We start from the raw sequence: 17,903 nt of genomic DNA on the forward strand, positions 1-17,903 counted from the left end.
TATCATAACAGATTAAACCGATTTTCCTCACAGCCTTTCTCTCTTCTGGCATTTGAACTATTTTTATTCTGCAGTTCACACACCCATTTGCTCTTTTTTTTTTATCTCTTTGAGGTTGCCCTGTCTGTTTAAAAAGAAAGTGTGAAATGTTAAAATGGAGTGCAACATGAAATGCAACATAAAGACTCACACACGTGTCTATCTGTGCAGGTGCCCTACGTCAAGGTGGCTCCAGAGGACATCCTGAAGGTCCAGTTCCCCCGGTTCACCACTCTGGACCTGAGGCCGACCAACACCGACATCAGCCTGGCCGTGGCCGGCCTTCTCACCTTCTTTAACGGCACCACCGCCTGCCTCATCTGTGCCCAGGCTGACTGTGAGTTAAACGCCGTTGACACCCTCACGACAAAAACACACCACGTCGCGCGCACCTGCGGAGTGTGTGTGCTCCCCGCGTCTGCCGACAAAGTGCAAACATTTTTTGTTTAATGCCTGCTATCCTTTAACACGTGTTAGCGCGCATAAGCTTCCTCGCGCGCGCGCCGACTGTGTTCTGACAACAGATGCGGCGCTTATCAACATCTCACCCCGTGACACGCTCCCTTCGGAGGCAGCTGCTGCACTGCACAGCTAGAGATCTCCTCACAGCAGCGCGCTCCACATGTGCATCCCAAAATAAATTACGTTCACTGCAAAATCCTTTCCCTTCTCGCTCAATGTCATCATCATGGTTAAATTGAAATAATGATAATTAAGGCTACACTCTGTCATGCGCAATCGGTCTTAAAACTTCAATCTCAGTGTGATGCCTGCGAGGCTGTGTAGTGTGTACACACACTGTTAAATCTCTGCCTGCTGATGATCAAAACGCGTCTTTAAGACGGACAAAAGAGAGTGCGGAGTTCATTTGCTAGCTGTATCCACCAGCGATCTGACCGCCCCCTTTTGTCAAAGGCACTCATTAGATTCCACAGATACTAAACTGAATGACCTTAAAAAAAAGCTTGAAAATCTCCTTGAGGGAAGTTATTTTTGTAAATAGAGAAGAAGATTAAATCATGGCCTGTTCCCACCCTCTTGTAGTCCAGCGAGGAGTAATTACAACTCCCTAGACAAAGGCACCGTGACCCTGAGTGGCACCTGCTAACCTTTCTCCTAATCAGCGCGAGGCTTTGAAGGAAGGAAATAGGCCAGAGACATCAACCATGTGTGAGACAGCGCAGAGATGGCAATGAGCCACCGTGAGCCGCCCACCCCGTCTATCTCCATCTCCATTTTCAGTTCTTCTGCCTTTCAACTTCCTCTTTGACTGTCTCATGATGGTCTTTGCTTCGCAGTTACCTTTCATTTATAACCTCCAAGATGTCCCCCCTAAAGCGCCATGTGTCATATATGTACTGAACCGTGCTTGTATGTTTTTAAAACACTAAATGATTGTAAATGTGAAGGTACTTTTTATTCCTCTTCTATACGATTTGCCAGAGATTATGCTATAATTATGCAGACACTGGAAACGGTTGCTGGGAAGAATTAGTTACCTACCAAAAAGATAATACCAAATATCTATTTCGGCTACGTAACCCATGTATCATTACTTGTTTTTCCTTCGAGCTGTTCCTGTACCTGTCAATCATTTTTGTAATTTGGGGCTCAGATCGTGTTTCTGTGACATTTATTCCACAGAGAGTTGATGAATACAGTTCTGGCGAGAGCAGTGATAACAAGTGAACCTTTTAGGTACCCTCTGACTTTAATATTGGCAAGTTTGGAGAGGAAAACTCATTTTAACATTACTTTTCTTCTTCCCTCTGGTAGTGTGTGGATGTGCAGGTTGAAGGCAAGGATCGTATTCTGTCTCTAAGAGGGGAGAGGAAATTGAATGAAATTAGAGGAGAGGAGAGGAGAGGAGAGGAGCGGAGGGGAGGGGAGGGGAGGGGAGGGGAGGGGAGGGGAGAGGAGAGGAGAGGAGAGGAGAGGAGAGGAGAGGAGAGGAGAGGAGAGGAGAGGAGAGGAGAGGAGAGGAGAGGAGAGGAGAGGAGAGGAGAGGAGAGGCTGTTTGGCAGATGTACGAGAGTTGAAATTGAGTGATCGGGGTGATACAAGGGGAAGAGGCGGCCATGCTGGAATTGCACATTAGTAACAATAGGGAGACTGTCCAGGAAATGACGTGGCTGTATTGATTGCAACCTCTCTTGTGACCCTCGTTCATTCGATTCAAAAAGCAGCCAATGGCAGCGCGCCTGGAGTTGTGTATGTGTTTGTACTTGTTTTACCTGTGTGTTAATGTCCATGTTCTGCAGTAACAGCAGCAGCATCGGCCGAAGCCCATTCGATTCTGGCCCCAGCTCTTACCTGCCCGCCCCCCCCCCCCGTGCGCGCGCAGTCAGTCGGTCGGTTGGCAACCCTCCTGTCGGTGACTCGTCCACATCTGCCAGCCCCATTAATCACCCGAGCCAGTGACAGCCTAATAGACCGTGGCCAATTCATGAATATTTTCTAGCCATGGCTGAGGAGGCAGGAGGGGAAGGGGAAGGGGAGCTGTGCCCAAAGGCATGGTGCACACCAGGACGGACATTAATCTAGCTCACCTCCGCTATTGATGGCAGTGTGAGCAGTAGCAGCTGCAGCACTGTAACTCTGGCCACACTACTGTCCATGTCGTTTTTTATTTTTTTAATACTCGCTAGTGGCGGTGGGAGTCGGGGGGGCTGGGTGGTGGCATGTTGTGAGTCTGTGGCCTTTGGTAAATGAAAGGAATCGCACATAAAAACTCGCCGGCATGCCTGCATGCATACACCTACACACATTCTCATGCACGCCATTCCAGCGCTCTCAGGCACAGGGCTACAGTACAGCAGTGCACTTTCATTAGTGAGCTGATTGGTGTTGCTGTCAGAAAGCTGAAAGAGAACATCCAATAAGCTCTGGAATTTAACCCCAGCTGCAGTGCAGGTACAAAAACCTCTCAACTCAACAGGCCTCAAATGGTTGCAGAGATGTTTTCCACCTTTGATAAGCTCAGTAGGAGAGCAAAGTTTGCCATTTTAACTCACTGCAGCTACAGTAGAAAACAACACCTTCGGCACCTGCTGTAACAAGGTTTCCACCATCATCTGCTCAGTAATACACCATGCCTTATGGTGAATGCTCTTTTTCCCTGCTGGTGATTAGATGCCTCTGTCATAAATTACAATTCTCAATGACTCACAGTATCAAGGGCCCACCTACTGACTCTCTGTTTCACACTCTGTGTGGCAATGCCATCAATAACCTGTAATCAGCTTTAGTCAGGTGGAAGAGATGTCTCAATGGTTCGTGAACAGCAATGTACTGTATACAGAAGTGTAAGGATGACACTAACAGAGTAATTACAAGGGATGGTATTTATGACTTTGATAATAGTAATCATACTGTGGCTACTATTGATCCTGAGGTAAAGGGGCACCAATGTGAATATTCAAGATGATGATCGTTGAGTTGGTGCCAGTTTGCGGCACAATAAAGTTTTAAAAGCTTCTCATTCATGTTGCTTTTTGTAAAAATCAAATGGCTCAGAATGATTTGAGTGTGTAATATGTTGAAATATGCAGTGTTCGTTTGAAATGCAAAGTCTTCACTTAATTAGGGGGGAAAAAATCAAGACGAATTTCACACTCGTGTCAAAAGACCTCAGGAGGCATCTATTGACAGCCATGTGTTTAGAGCAGGTTGTCACCAGACAGCGGGGAGGGTTTCAAATGTAGCACAGATTCAAACAAATAAAAGACACTCCTTGTGGGCACGGGTTTCCTTTCATCGCTGTTATGTAAATACAGTATTAGGGGGTTGAGCGCTTCAAAATACAAAGCTAGTGGCGTTTATTCTCCAGTTGGGCGGCATCGGACTGTTGCAGAGGAGGAGGAGGATGTAATTAACAGAGAATCAGTCACATCTCAAACAGCAAAGAGCAGTGTGTAAACATGACATTTATGCTGATTCCTTAGTTACGTGCTTCATGCAGTACACACGGTATTTGCTCAAGCCTGTCTCCATCACATCTTGTTTATTGATTCACCAACTTTTCTTCCTCAGACAAATTTTAAAATGTTCCTTTTTTCAATATTTTGATTTACTTTACTTTTCGGCATTTAGAGATTTATGTGGAAAGTGAAAATACGCATAAAAAGTGTTGGATGGAAACCCACTGTGTGACATTCAGAGTTAAAACCTAGCAGGCAGCTTTTGTGTTTTCCATTCCTTCCTCTCTCCCACTATGTTTTATTTGACTGTTTAAAGGACAAAATTAAAACACTTACAAACACCCTTTATGAATCATGCTGTAGAGGCCATTTATGGAGCGTTTCCACCTGAACTGCTTTGCCTCTTAGCAGTAATTCAAGCCACCTACAGAGGCAGGAAAAAAAGCAAGAAAAAGCATCTTAGAATTTTTATCAAGAATGGTTGGTTTTTGTGAAGCTGAAAGTGTTTTTAAAAAGTCATTTCAGAGTTTAGATATTTATCATCCCACCATCACACAAACTCTCTGTAAATGGAGACAATACAGTTCTGTTGCTACTCTCCCCAGAGGTGGGCGATCACCTTAGATGACTCCATAAGCACAGTAACATAACAAAGAAGCACAGAGTAACAGCTTAACCTTCGTCTTGTGTTAAACAATTATTTATCATCCCATTCGTTTCGTTGTTAGGCTTTCTTATCCATAAAAAGGTTGGTTTTGCACTTAGGATTTCAGTTTTAACTCTAATTATTGTTCTTATCGTTATAACCGGGTCAAAACCGACCCTAACCACACAAATGTCATAAATTTAACCAGGGCATTTAAGAATTTGTGTTTTATTTTGTTTAAATAGAGGTTCCTGACGAAGTCAAAAAGCTGGAAAAGATGGAACAAACTAATTTATGTGGTACTTCTATGCATTAAAAACCTATAAAAACAGGTCGGTGGTGACCCTAACACAAGAGGAAGGTTAAGGGATCATTGGAGCTGTTACAAACTACCAGAAACACATCACAGTGCATAGTTGTATACAAATCTGCCCACAACCCACAACGCTACCAGAAAGTTGTGGGTTGCTGAAACTAAGATTGAATTGTTTAGCACAATGAAAACACAATGAGTACATTGGATGGAGGATGATGATTCAGGGCTGTTTTGCTGCCTCCAGCCCTGGACGGTTTGTCTTCATCGAGGGGAAAATGAATTCCCAAGTTTATCAAAGTATCTTACGGTTTAGTGGTTGTATATAAATAAAGGTTATTAGTGCCAAAGGAGCTTCCACCAGTTATTATGGTTCACTTACTTTTTTCTACCAGCACTGTGAATGTTTAATGAGTGAGTTCAATAAAGACACAGAAGATTGCAATTGTGTGCGTGATAGTAGCTCAGGGACACTATTTCTCTGTGGCTTAGATGAAGATCAGATCACATTTTTATGACCCAATAATTCAGACAAACTTCTTCTGCACACCGTGTCTTCGGCCTTTTAAGCAATAAAGCTCTTCCCCTTCCTCCTGCGGTAACATCATATTAAAAACATCCGCAAATGGACCAAAGTCATTCATAGTTTCCATAGTGCCATATACTATGTAGAAGAGTGGGAATGATCAGCAGGAGCGCGTCAGATCGACACCACCTCGCTGTGACCGCGATGACTCCACTTTGCGTTAATGAAATAATGCCCTCAGACATTCTCAGACATCTTGTCGACAATGTTTTAACACCGTGGCCCCAGAGGTGGAAAAATTCACACAGGTAGGTCTTATTGTCTGCTCAAGGCGAAATGAAGAGTGAACATAACGTACGGCTGTCATCAAAGCTTTTGGGGGGGGGGGGGGGGGGGGGGGTGTTAAAAGCTTCATCTGTGACAAAGGTTTCATTATAATGTATAATTCACCTACACCTGTGAAGGAAACCACATGGAGCTGCTGTGTTATATTCACACTAGTTTAATGTTTCTACACTACCCGAGCTCCTGTGGTGCGGCGGCATTTTCTTTTGGGGTATTTTGTGCCTCTGCAAAAGTGTGTGTGTGTGTGTGTGTTTGTTTGCTTGGGTGTGGGAAAGGTAAATGAGCGGTTGCCTAAGTTGAATGTCAGCCCTCACCTTTATCTGTGCGCCTGAGAGAGAGTCGGAGCCATGTGTCATCCATGACAATGAGGGAGTTTAGTCTCGCTAACACACACAAAGGTGTGTTCTTCCGCTCTTGTGAGGACCCTCTTTCATTTCCCCCCAGATTCAAGCTACGTGCTCGGCCGCAATTACTCCTACTCTTGTGTGATGTCATGAGGTCCTGGCTGGGGGACACCTGTACTGAACACCACTGCAGCAAAGTGACAAGTGAAACTACTGGAGGTCAACAAAAATGATATTTTGAGGGGTGGAATTTTCTGAATTTAGTCTTTTAGATTTCAGTCCATAGTAAAAAACCATGATGATGTTTGCTAACACACTAAAGCAAGAGGATAAAACAATAGGAAATGCTCTGTTCCAGCTGCAGGGAGGCCACAGATAACCATGAGGCTGATTCAGTTAGATACAGATTAGATACAGTTATGAATAGTGTTTCCTGTAAATCAGGCATTACCATAACAATGAAAAAGCACAATGTGAAGTTGTTCATTAATTAATTTACAATATTTTGATTAAAATGTTAACCTGATTCTGAACTTGATTAGAAAACCAATTAAACACCGGAACAGTCCTGCCAAGTGGAGGCTTCCAGCTGAAATATTCTCACTTCCGAAATGTCCTCACACTCAATTGTCCTAACCTTGGTCCTCATAAATATACAAGTACAAGGACACAGACTCACACACCCGCCTGCGGAACTTGTTTCCTCGGTACAGGGACCTTTACAAGTCAAACAAAAGAGGAGCAATTTCTTTTTTTATTCAGCTGCATTTCTTTCATTTGATTGAAACTAGTTCACCAGAAACCGAGGGAAGAACATGGCTGCTAAACAGCGCCCTGGTGGCAAAATCCATGCAGCCAGAACACTAAGAGCTTTACCTCTATGTCACTCTGTATGTATCTAGTACAGAGCACCGTCTAATGTCATGAACTCGACGTGAAATTGCATTTGATTTTCTGCAAGAAGTTATAGCGAGTGGATGCAGGAGGCAGACAAAGAGGGCAGTTCAGCAGAAGCTATTTCAAGCTCATCAAAGTTATTCTGCGTTACACTACCGAGGAAGCTGATCTGACAGGTTTGAGACACAGGCGAGCGAGCGAGCAGCAAGCAGGAATGATGTCTCATGAGTGCACAGACACAGGGAGCCAGGTAGGTACAGGGAGACAAACACACACACACACACACTGTAATATACTTCCATACAGGGCCAGGCTGAGAAAGAGGCTGACGCTGAGACATAATTACAGAAGCTATTAGACATGATGCTGGTGACTGGGACCGCACTGTAGCGTGTGTTAATGTGCTGTGGAGAAGCTAAAGGAGCCAGCTCGATAACTAATGCTACACCAGAATTGGCCTCGGTGTGACAGATGAACTGCAGCGCTGTCGCCGTGGCAGAAATCACATAAAATATCTGTTGACGCAAAGTCTGAACGGACGTTTTATTACTACTTAATAATGGAAATAGTGGGCAGAGGCTCTGCTAATGCCTTCTCCACAAAGTTACGTCCCTCTCATGTTAAATCTCTGTGCCAATAGTTTTTATATGAGTGCAATGACATCGAGCCAGATTGCCAAGGTGAGGCTGGCGTAACTTAAGCGTCGTCATGCTGCGGCAGGTTGTAGTTTTATCACTCCAACACACCTCACAAATTATTTCAAACACCTATGTGGAAAATTACCCCAATAACCTCTCAGGGTCTGCTAATATATGGATGCAAAGTGACTAGTGAAAAGCTGCTGGGAGCATTTTGATTAGGTCTGCTATGCTTTAATTAGGGCAAATCCCACTTACCTCACTGAAGTCAAACGGTCTATTACCATGGGATGGAGCACAAGAGACGTTACTGAAATGCCCCCTTCGTATTTGCTGGCTTTACATTAATTGCATTTTAAGGAAACCAGTCTCGTTTTGCATGGAAACTTTTTTATGGATTGGTTGTTGTCAGGAAACAAGTGGAGAGGCATACTGTACTTTAAAGCAGAAGTAAGCGGAATGTTTGTGTTAATATAAGTCTTAAATAGTTATATCTTCCGACAGCAATCACTTCTATAGAGTGTTTGGTCTGAAACACGGGTCTGTCAGTCACTCTGCTCTGCTGTAAGCCGAGGAGAAAACTTTCCTTGTATCCTACAACCTTTATCCAATGAGAAGAGAGAACGACATAAAGGGGCGGTCCTCTCTGTGTGTGCAGCCAAGGGATGCGCGTGAATGTGGTGACGTAGGGACGAGGGCGGGGACTGCTAACTCCATCTGCTGACAGGAAGTTAGCCAAAACCACCGGATCGCTTACTTCTGCTTTAAAGGTTATAGCTACAACTTTATCATTAAAACAATATTTTTTTTCAAAAATAATACATCCACAGAACATCTAGAGGGGTGTAGGATAAAAGTTTTTATTATTATATTGTTACATTTTCTGATTTTTTATAGTATATAAATTATCGTTTTATGCATTTTGACGGGCCCAAAATATATAAATATTTACATCTGGTTATGTTGGCCACGTCGACATGAAATGATCTCCGCGCCAACAGCATTAATATACGTTGATGTCACGTGAGGTGGAGCTAATGCTAATGCTAACTAACAGTCATCCGGTACTGTACTGCGTTTCCGGTGCAGGCGTGATGCTGCGGGTTTGTGGGGTTCGTCTGCAGGTGAGTTTAGTTTGAAATGATTCAGATGTGTTTCCAGTCCGTTGTCAACACCAGAGCTGCTGCTCGTTAAATACGGTTTTAGCTTGAGCTACTAGCTGCTCCCATAGGCGTTACCTGGCAACCAGTACGATTGAAGGTTGGAGCTAGAGTAGGCACCTAGGCTACTGACCGGGAGGAATTAGGCAAGCCAAGGGCAGCAATTTTATTTGTATAACCTGTTAAACAGTTTGTCTTAAAGGTGTACAGAAAAGAAAACTGAATTTAAGCCCACTCTGGATCATAAAAATAATGTAATAACTCATCTTTCAGACGACGTAGGCCAAACTTTGTGCAAAATTCTATTTTTGAGTAAATCCGGGATGAAAGTGTGTTTGTTTTTTTTCGCGTTGGATAATGCAGGCGCACGGATTATACGTCAGCCTGTACACGATTCATCAGCCACTGATATTGGATCCATCATCCGTCATTCAAACGTCTGAGACACGCACACACACACGGAGCTCGGGCTCGCCCCGAGCTTTGAATATCCCGCCCGCTCGATAACGACCAATCAAATTCGTTTTCCTCACTCGGGTAAACTCGTGTTGCAGCTCGTGACAACTCGGCGCGACAAACAGGACAAACGGCCATTTCTGTACACCTTTAACAACATCAACATCCTCTGCCTTTAGACCCTCACATCAACTTCTTTGAAATTCTCAAATTAAACTTGTAGCTTACCCCTTTAAGTAGTATTTCAGGACAGTTAACTACTGTCGTACTGTTACCTAAGTTTATACTGCATTTCCCAGATTTGCCTCACTTTCCTTAACTTTTCTGGTCATGTATTTTCTTAACTTTTGAAAAAAAGAAAAGAAAAAAAAGACTATTACAGTACAGCTCCATCTCCTTGTAGAGTCTTCCCTTCATTACAAGCAACCTCCTTATGTGTTTTCTTCTTCTTCCTCCTCTGTGTGTGTCTCACCGGCAGGCTTATTGAACCTGGAGCAGCTCCTCAGGCAGTTCCTCATCTCCAAGGAGACTCTGTCAGTGCGCATGCTTGATGACAGCAAGGACCCGACCCCGCTGCTGAAGGAGATAAGAGATGACAAGACTGCCACTATCATAGTTGATGCCAACGCCACCATGTCACATATCATTTTGGAACGGGTTAGTATGGTTTTTACGTGATAGCCATGTTATTTTTAAATCCATATATATAATATAAAGTCTTAACTTTGTACCGTTAGGAAAATTCCCAAGATCCACATTTATATAATTCTCATCTCTCCAAAAGCAAAAATAACGGAAAAATGCCGAGGGCAGAAAGTGTTCAAAGATAAAAGTTATTGTATATATTGAGAGTGAATTTCTTCAACTGGAGGAAAAAGTTGACGAGTCCTTAGTTTTGACCTGTAAAGATAGAGGTTGTGTTCCATACATGGCTCAAGGAATAATGTGCAGAATATCTACAAGAAATAATACCTCGTTTTCCTTCATGATCTATTTTCTGGTTTGAATTTATACCCAGTGACAGTGCACGCAGACAAACAAGTGTCCAAAAAATTAAATGAAGCAAATGAATTGACTCAATCTCATCAAACAAACTTGTTACATCAAATTAAATGGATGAGCTGTGTTGCACTGATTCATCATCCACAAGTGAGAGTGAGTGAAAACAGACCCCCAAAAATGAAGGAGTCCTTTTGTCTCCTTTCTAATACAGTCCCTGTTCTGGATGAAAACAATCTGTTCTGTAACTCAGTGAAGCGAATGAAGAGCTGAGATGATTCTTCCATGTCCTTCTTATCAATTTTTTGCATCCATTGCTTTGCTTCTCTTTTGCATAAATATGTAACTATAAATGTAATATGCAAAACTACAAAGTGTCATCCAACAAAGAAAACCATCTGACAATGTTAGTGAGTGACTCTGTCAGTAGCATAACAAAATGACCTTTACTGATTGTGCTTCCCCCACCAACTGCACATACAAATATTAATTAACGTCTGAGAACATTATTAAGACCTTGAGCACTTTGACTCCAGTGTACTGCTGAAGCATCTCCTGATTGGAGATTGTGTGTTTGTAAAGAGCCTTTATGGCATCAATAAAGGTGAGTGCGGGAGCAGAGGCAGCGAGGGTGTTTGGCAGCGGCATATGGTCTCTTAGTAATTAATATACACCTCATTATTTCTAGAAGACGATGGATGGATGGCGAGAGCGGAGGTGACAATAGCTGGAGACAGAAGGTGCTCTGGGAGCAGGAGAGATGTTTCTCTCCCTCTCCACTTCTTTCCTCCCTCGGCTTCTCTCCGTTATAGTCTCTCTCTATTTCTATCTCGCCGTTGTCTTCAATCTCAATCTCTCACCTCAGTCAAGTGTTCATGCTGCCATCAGTGGTCATCCAGTCACCATGGAAACCCTGGGCCACAGAGCAGCAGGAAGCCGCAGTGGGATTTCTCTGCTCTGTTCCCCTCCTCTCCTCTCCTCTCCTCCCGTCCGCCTCTTCAATTCCAACACGGAGTTGCTTTGTTTCTCACTTTTTGTTCTCCGTCTATATGCAAAGAAGTCACTTTCACTTTCTCTTAATTGCCTCGCACCTCTCCTCCCGTGTGGTCTTGGCGTCCATCCCTTTATCTCGCTCTCATTTGTCTGTGCGATTTGTCACTCTTGACTGTTTTGTCCAGAGACAATCCTGCAGCTGGGATAGCCGGGACACTTGGAAGTCCCGCCCCTCCATGTTAAGCGCCGAGTTGCCAAAAACATATCAAAGCTGCGCGCCGGCCATATTTTTTCCAGTCTCAGATGATGATAAGAGTGCCCAGCTTGTCTGAAGGGACAGATTCATCCTTTGTCCTGCAAGACGTTGCCTCTTATTTGTGTGTTTACATCTTACATCAAACCATCGTCACACAAAGGTCTCCACTCTCTGAGGTTTTAGCATTCAGAGGGGTTTAGGTCAGCAGTGTTTGCATTCTGAATGTAATCTCGTTCAGTCAGGCGTCCACTGTTGCACACAGCTGTACAGTGGGATAGATAGCAAGCCCAGCATATAGAGGCAGCTGTAGAACCGTGTGCACTCTGACCATCTGCTGCGGTAGAAAAACAAGAAGATCAGAAAGTAGGAGGGAAGCTCATTATGGACGCGGTGAAAGAAGACCAAGTGGATATTTTTCATCAGCCTTACTTGTTTTGGTCGTATTGTGACTTCTGAATGGGATGTGGGCAGCAAGCAAAAGGTTATGATGCCACTTTGTTTGGCAATATTAAAAACACAGGTCACCCGAGGCAAAGACTCTGTGCTTGTACTTTCCATTTTCTGTGTAAAATGAAGAAAAAAGACAAAAATAATCATCGGTTTTGTTCCATTATGATCTTATTATCGAAATCCCAGGACAGATGCTGGCAAACAACTTCCCTGAAGTGTAACAGTTACCTTCCGTGGGTCCGCCATGCTTACGGCGGTTTTATTTGCCTCACACACTTACAGGGGAACACTTTGTACAGACATCATCAAATATCATCCAGAGGTTAAAAATGAAACATGAATTTGGAAGAAATTACTGTTATTATTTCACCTGCAGAGCACCTCCGCTGAATATTCATGAACTTGAGTGACGTATAGACCTAATGCTGTACTATCACCCACGCAGCCAAATATCTGTTATTAAACCATCTCCTTAGAATAATGACAGTGTCGAGACTGTTTATTATGAAAAAAATGTTCATTTGAATAGAGCCAGGTGTGGTTAAGGCACTCATTCAGTAACGACGAGGATTAATTCATCCTCAGGAAGAATTTCACTCGGGATTAAAAGATGATTTGTGAACTACATGATATTTATTGATTTTAATCATAATGTGCATTGCAGCGTGATTAAACAGAAGTCTGTTGCTGGATGATTTTATTTTTGCAAATGGCTTTAATGAAACGAAAACTCTGAAAAGTTCATGCTGTCCTTCACAACCGCTCGTCTCTGCGACTTTATTTTAATCAAATTGTAAGACAGTGTTGAGCAGCATACTAATGCACCTCAGAAAATTAATTGCTCCATTGAGAACCATCGTCAGATAAGAGTGTGTCTGGTCTTATCAAGATGTGGATTTGATCAGTTTTCTGTAGAGCCTGGAGTTTCACTGAATCGCTGAACTTTCAACTTTTACCCCCTTCCCTCTGCACTCTTTTATTCTTCACTCTCTTCTTTTTTCCTTTTTGGTTTCCCTCTCCCCCTCTCTACTTCTTCTGACCTCTTCGCATCTTTTTTTTGTGAACTAATCCTCAAGTTTCTGCTTTGTGTCTTTTGTGCCTTCTTTCTCTTACAGTTTTCTTTATCTCTCCCCTTTCGCCCTTCTTGTCTTTTGCGCTGCAGGCATCAGAGCTGGGGATGCTGTCTGTCTACTACACTTACATCTTCACCTCAATGGTAAGAAATGGCCGATGGTTTGGGCAATATTGTTTCCACACTCATGGGAGCACATCAGCTCGTCAAATGCTGTGCTGCTGTCGTGTGTAATATATAACACTTCAGTTGTCATCCACATGAATGAGCGATCGAATCAAAGACATGAATAATACGAGCGATTTAATCGCGGGGGTAACGTTGTTGTTGTGGTTATTGTTTCTGCTGCCATTTTTATGCCTCAGCAGCTGTGGCCATTGTTGTGAATGCACAGGAACAGATGGAGGGGATTTCACGTCACAAACTTTAACTTGGATAACATGATCTCATTAGAATTTGGTGGTTTAAGGTCAAAGGTCAAGCTCACCATGACTCCATTAAACATTTGTTGGCCAGAACTGAAGAATTAGGGTTAATAAGTAATAATCCACCTGTGCTGCTGGGTTGAACATGTATGCAAGCTGTTTGAAGCATTTTCTTTCTTTCTTTCTTTCTTTCTTTCTTTCTTTCTTTCTTTCTTTCTTTCTTTCTTTCTTTCTTTCTTTCTTTCTTTCTTTCTTTCTTTCTTTTTCCTCTCTTTCTTCCTTCTTTACCTTCAGTACAGTATGAATGAACACAGTACATTTTTAATGAGTATTTTGTGGGTGATTTACTCAGTTATAGCTGCAAACTAAACCGGCACTGTGTAAAGTCTTGTTCTCAATTGCTTTTCATTACCCAGATTGCACCTCATGATGGTTCCTGCTTGTTTCTAACTGTTTGTCCCTTGATGTGAATCAACATTTGGGAAAGTGTTCATCCATTTTATAATGTCTTTTAATTCACTCATAAACTCATAAACATAATTCTTTCATGTGGCTTTGTGATGGAGGCTTCACACTGGATGTTGCGTGTTGTTTACAGGTACAGTGGCTTCAAAAGAGGTGACAGAGGCAGAAAGAGAAAGAGCTGAGAGAGGCAGCTGAAGGGAGTGTTTCTTTGCAAAGTTGCTTTGAAAGCAGAAGCAGGTCAATCGCTGAATCATTACCACTGAGATATAACAGCCACTTCTTTAACGCTTCATCCCCTGTATCACAGAAGGTTGAATCTGTTAGGGTAAAAGCTGGATTAATTAAATGCTACATTAATAATATTACTAGTCCGGCTGGGAGGTTTATGAATTTGTGAAATGTCCGATTTTCATTGTTTTTGCACGGGACCATTAACCATGTACTTGAATTGACTGGCACTTTCCACGGGATACTACGATACTTTGTTGTGTGCGAGCAGACGTCGGGGCAGCTTTGCCTCTCATTACAAAATGCTGCAGTAACTTCTAAGTCCTTACTGGCGTAAGTGTAGCTATATGGATGAATTACAGAAAAACATCCTGGTTGGGACACATTTGTTGATTTTTTAAATGTTATTTAATTCCACTGATTTTTTTTTTTTTAATTATTGTGTACCATTGAGACTCGTTAAAGAGAGATTATTTTAGGCATAATAAAGCATGTTGAATAACCTCTGAAGCCAATCCAAACGTATGTCTTTGGTTATAGATATAAATATTATTTTGTTGTACAACTGAATTTTCCATCCATACAGATGAGGCATACTTTAAATACCGGTATATTAAAATGATGAGGCATCTTTGTGTAAACTTAAAGCAGATATCAGCTTCACGGCCGTTTCGGCTAATGCTGCGTTCAAGGCAGGCTTTTGAAACCGTAAGTTACAGCTTCAAGTCACAACTACGACTTGGTAGCGTTCCAGGTAACCCGTAGCTCGTGTTTTTACCATCCTGTTGTCTGTGAAAGTTCCCTATAACGGCCACTCGTAACTTCCGACCCGTGAACTCGTACCAGATCGAACTGGTATGACTTCACAGGAAGGAAAAACACAAAGTACGAGTTTCTTTGAACGCACCATGAGTTAGCAGCCCCCGCCCTTGTCAGGCATCAATTGGTCCTCGTGCTACGTCACCACATTCACGCGCATCCCTTGGCTGCACACACAGCCCTTCATGCCGTTCTCTCTCCTCATTGGATAACACTTGTATCCCACAAGGACAATTTTCTCCTCGTGTTACAGCAGAGCAGAGTGACGGAGAGACTCGTGTTTAGGCTGAAATACTTCATGTAAGTGATTGCTGACGGAAAATAGGACTATTTAGGACTTATATTAACAAAAACATTCCACTGATATCTGCTTTAAAGAGGAACTAAGCAGGATTATTCCCATGACTATGCTACATTTTTACCTTAAAGCAGAAGTAAGCGATATTTTTGTGTTAATATAAGTCTTAAATAGTTATATCTTCCAACGGGAATCACTTACATGGAGTGTTTGGACCGAAACACGGGTCTCTCAGTCCCTGAGAAAACTTTTCTTGTATCCTACAAGTTTTATCCAATGAGGAGAGAGAACGGCATGCAGGGCTGTGTGTGCAGCCAAGGGATGCGCGTGAATGTGGTGACGTAGGGACGAGGACCAATAGATCCATGACGAGGGCGGGGCCTGCTAACTCCATCGGCTGACAAGAAGTTATGGTGCGTTCAAGGCAACCTGTAACACGGTGTTTTTCCGACCTGTGAAGTGGTACCAGTTCGATCTGGTACGAGTTCACGGGTCAGAAGTTACGAGTGGCCGTTATAGTGACTTTCACAGGTAAAACAGGTCGGAAAAACACGAGTGGGTTGCCTGAAACGCTACAAAGTCGTAAGTCGTGACTTGAAGCTGTAACTTACGGTTTCAAAAGCCTACCTGGAACGCAGCATTAGCCAAAACGACCGGATCGTTTTAATTAAAAAGCTCCAGAGTAATTGTGATAGTTAACTACATGACTTGTGACTTGTAACGAGTGAGAACGGAGGCTCTCTTTCTTCCACCTGGCGTCTCATGGCTGAAAACCAACCTTGCAACATCAGTGTAGTACCTGGCCGCCGCCCCAGCGTCCCAGCTCTCGTCTCTGCGCTCCGTAACCAGCAATCTTTTGTTTATGATAGATAAGACAACACAAATATACACGTTGTAACATCGTATTATGTTATATAATGTTATCCACTGCAATGGATTGATTCTTCGCCAGCTTTGTTCAAAACAAATGCACACGATCAGGTGGATGGTTATAGCAAAACAGAAGAAAAGCAACCAGACTTGCATATAATAGTTCCTCTTTAAAGTATTGTATCATCCAGATGGCGGAGCTCTTTTTTCTACTTTTTGGAAATCAAAATACAGTCACCCTAACCAAAGAGGAGGCTTTGACTACTTAGGCATGTGTATGTGTCCGTCAGAGCTCGACTGTGGGTACTATGGTTCTTCCCCTGAGTAGTGAGCAGTCATAATAGCGTAGTACAGTAATGGCACAGTGAGTACTCATGGGTGAGAACAACAACAGGTTGGCCGCCATTTGTGCTTTGTGTGATCCCGTCTCAAATGAGCCATTGCAATTGTCTGAGCACAGAACTTCTGGACATGAGAAGTGCTGACCTCAAATGTGAGTATAATGGATCTTAGGCACATGGGGGTGATGGGATACGTGAGAGCTCTCGTAAGATGTTCCTCGTAAGAAAATCTGATGCAATAGTAAACTTACCAGATAGCCGCTCCCTAATGGAAATTAATGAGGTTCGAAACACTTTGCTCTAATAGCACTGTAGAGATGATTCATATCAAGCTGATTTATGACTCATTAAGAGTGGGCTGCTGCCATCTTCGTGTTTTCCTCCACAGCTCTTGACACAGTCACTTCTCTCATTGTGTCTCTCTTTTCTCTCTCTGCTTTCCTTCACTCTGCATGTCTTTCCTTTGTGTCACCACCTAAATAAGTCCACTCGTCGTCACTCTCCTCCGTTGCCGCTGTGCAGGCCTGCTGGAGGGCAGAGCACGGCGCACAGATTCATAATCATAATAGATATTATATGACCCCGCAACCCCCCCACCCCCACCCCCGCCCGTCCTGTGCCCATCACCAGCACTTTCTTAAAATCCAGCCATTGCTCAGTGACGGCATCATTAATAGCTTCAGCTAACATCATTAAAATGGTTAGCACTGCGCCCCTGGCAGCCTTGGACATAATGCAAAAGCTGTGGGAGGAATAATAGAAGCACCGTTGTCCCCTTTAGTTGCCACACTGAGTGATCCATCCTATTTATTGTGATTTTAAATGGGTGTGCTGCTTGTGCACAATGTTCACCACAAGATTGGAACAAGTCTTTATTATATCCTCTCACGGTTCAGTTCATCGTTTGGCCATTTTCCAAACTCACTGTCTGGCAGTATTGCATCGAATGTGTGGATCACTTTTTCATCCTCTCATTAAAGTACACTGCGTTATTTCATGGGACTGCCCTGTGCGGACAAATGACAGCGTTTACCATTTGTTCAAACACTGAAAAACTCTGAGAGTACAAAGCAGGATGTTATGTGATGGTCTTTACTGTGCAGCAAATAGTATTTAATAAACAACAGGACACTGGCTAGAAAATAATCCTATAATCTGAAATATATATATAGAACCCACAACTGACCTGCAGTCAGACAGTGTTGAAATACTGTGGTGGTGCTTTTATTATGTAACTCCATGCTTACAAAGTCAAAGACAGTCAAACACTGCTTGACTGTCAACACGGTCTCCTATAGAAATAACACAATTCCCTATGTGTTGCCATGTTGCATTTGAACACAACCCAAGCCAGAACTGAGGAAGCCGTGGAGTTCATACATATTTTATAACCTTGTTGCAAC

At 43.0% G+C, this 17,903-nt stretch overlaps 1 protein-coding gene across 2 annotated transcripts in view; it reads left to right on the forward strand.

Moving 5' to 3' along the window:
• grik4 (glutamate receptor, ionotropic, kainate 4) overlaps nucleotides 1-17,903 on the forward strand; it is a gene marked incomplete at both ends in the record, with an annotated part of 204,070 nt that overhangs the window by 89,722 nt on the left and 96,445 nt on the right. For both annotated transcript variants that reach the window (XM_083985474.1, XM_083985475.1), the window contains 3 exons: nucleotides 211-376; nucleotides 9,763-9,941; nucleotides 13,145-13,198. In XM_083985474.1, the coding sequence (XP_083841600.1) occupies nucleotides 211-376; nucleotides 9,763-9,941; nucleotides 13,145-13,198 (399 nt within the window). The remainder of the gene's footprint in view (nucleotides 1-210; nucleotides 377-9,762; nucleotides 9,942-13,144; nucleotides 13,199-17,903) is intronic.

Source organism: Trachurus trachurus, assembly GCF_905171665.1.
Source record: "Trachurus trachurus genome assembly, chromosome: 13".
Lineage (NCBI taxonomy): Eukaryota > Metazoa > Chordata > Actinopteri > Carangiformes > Carangidae > Trachurus > Trachurus trachurus.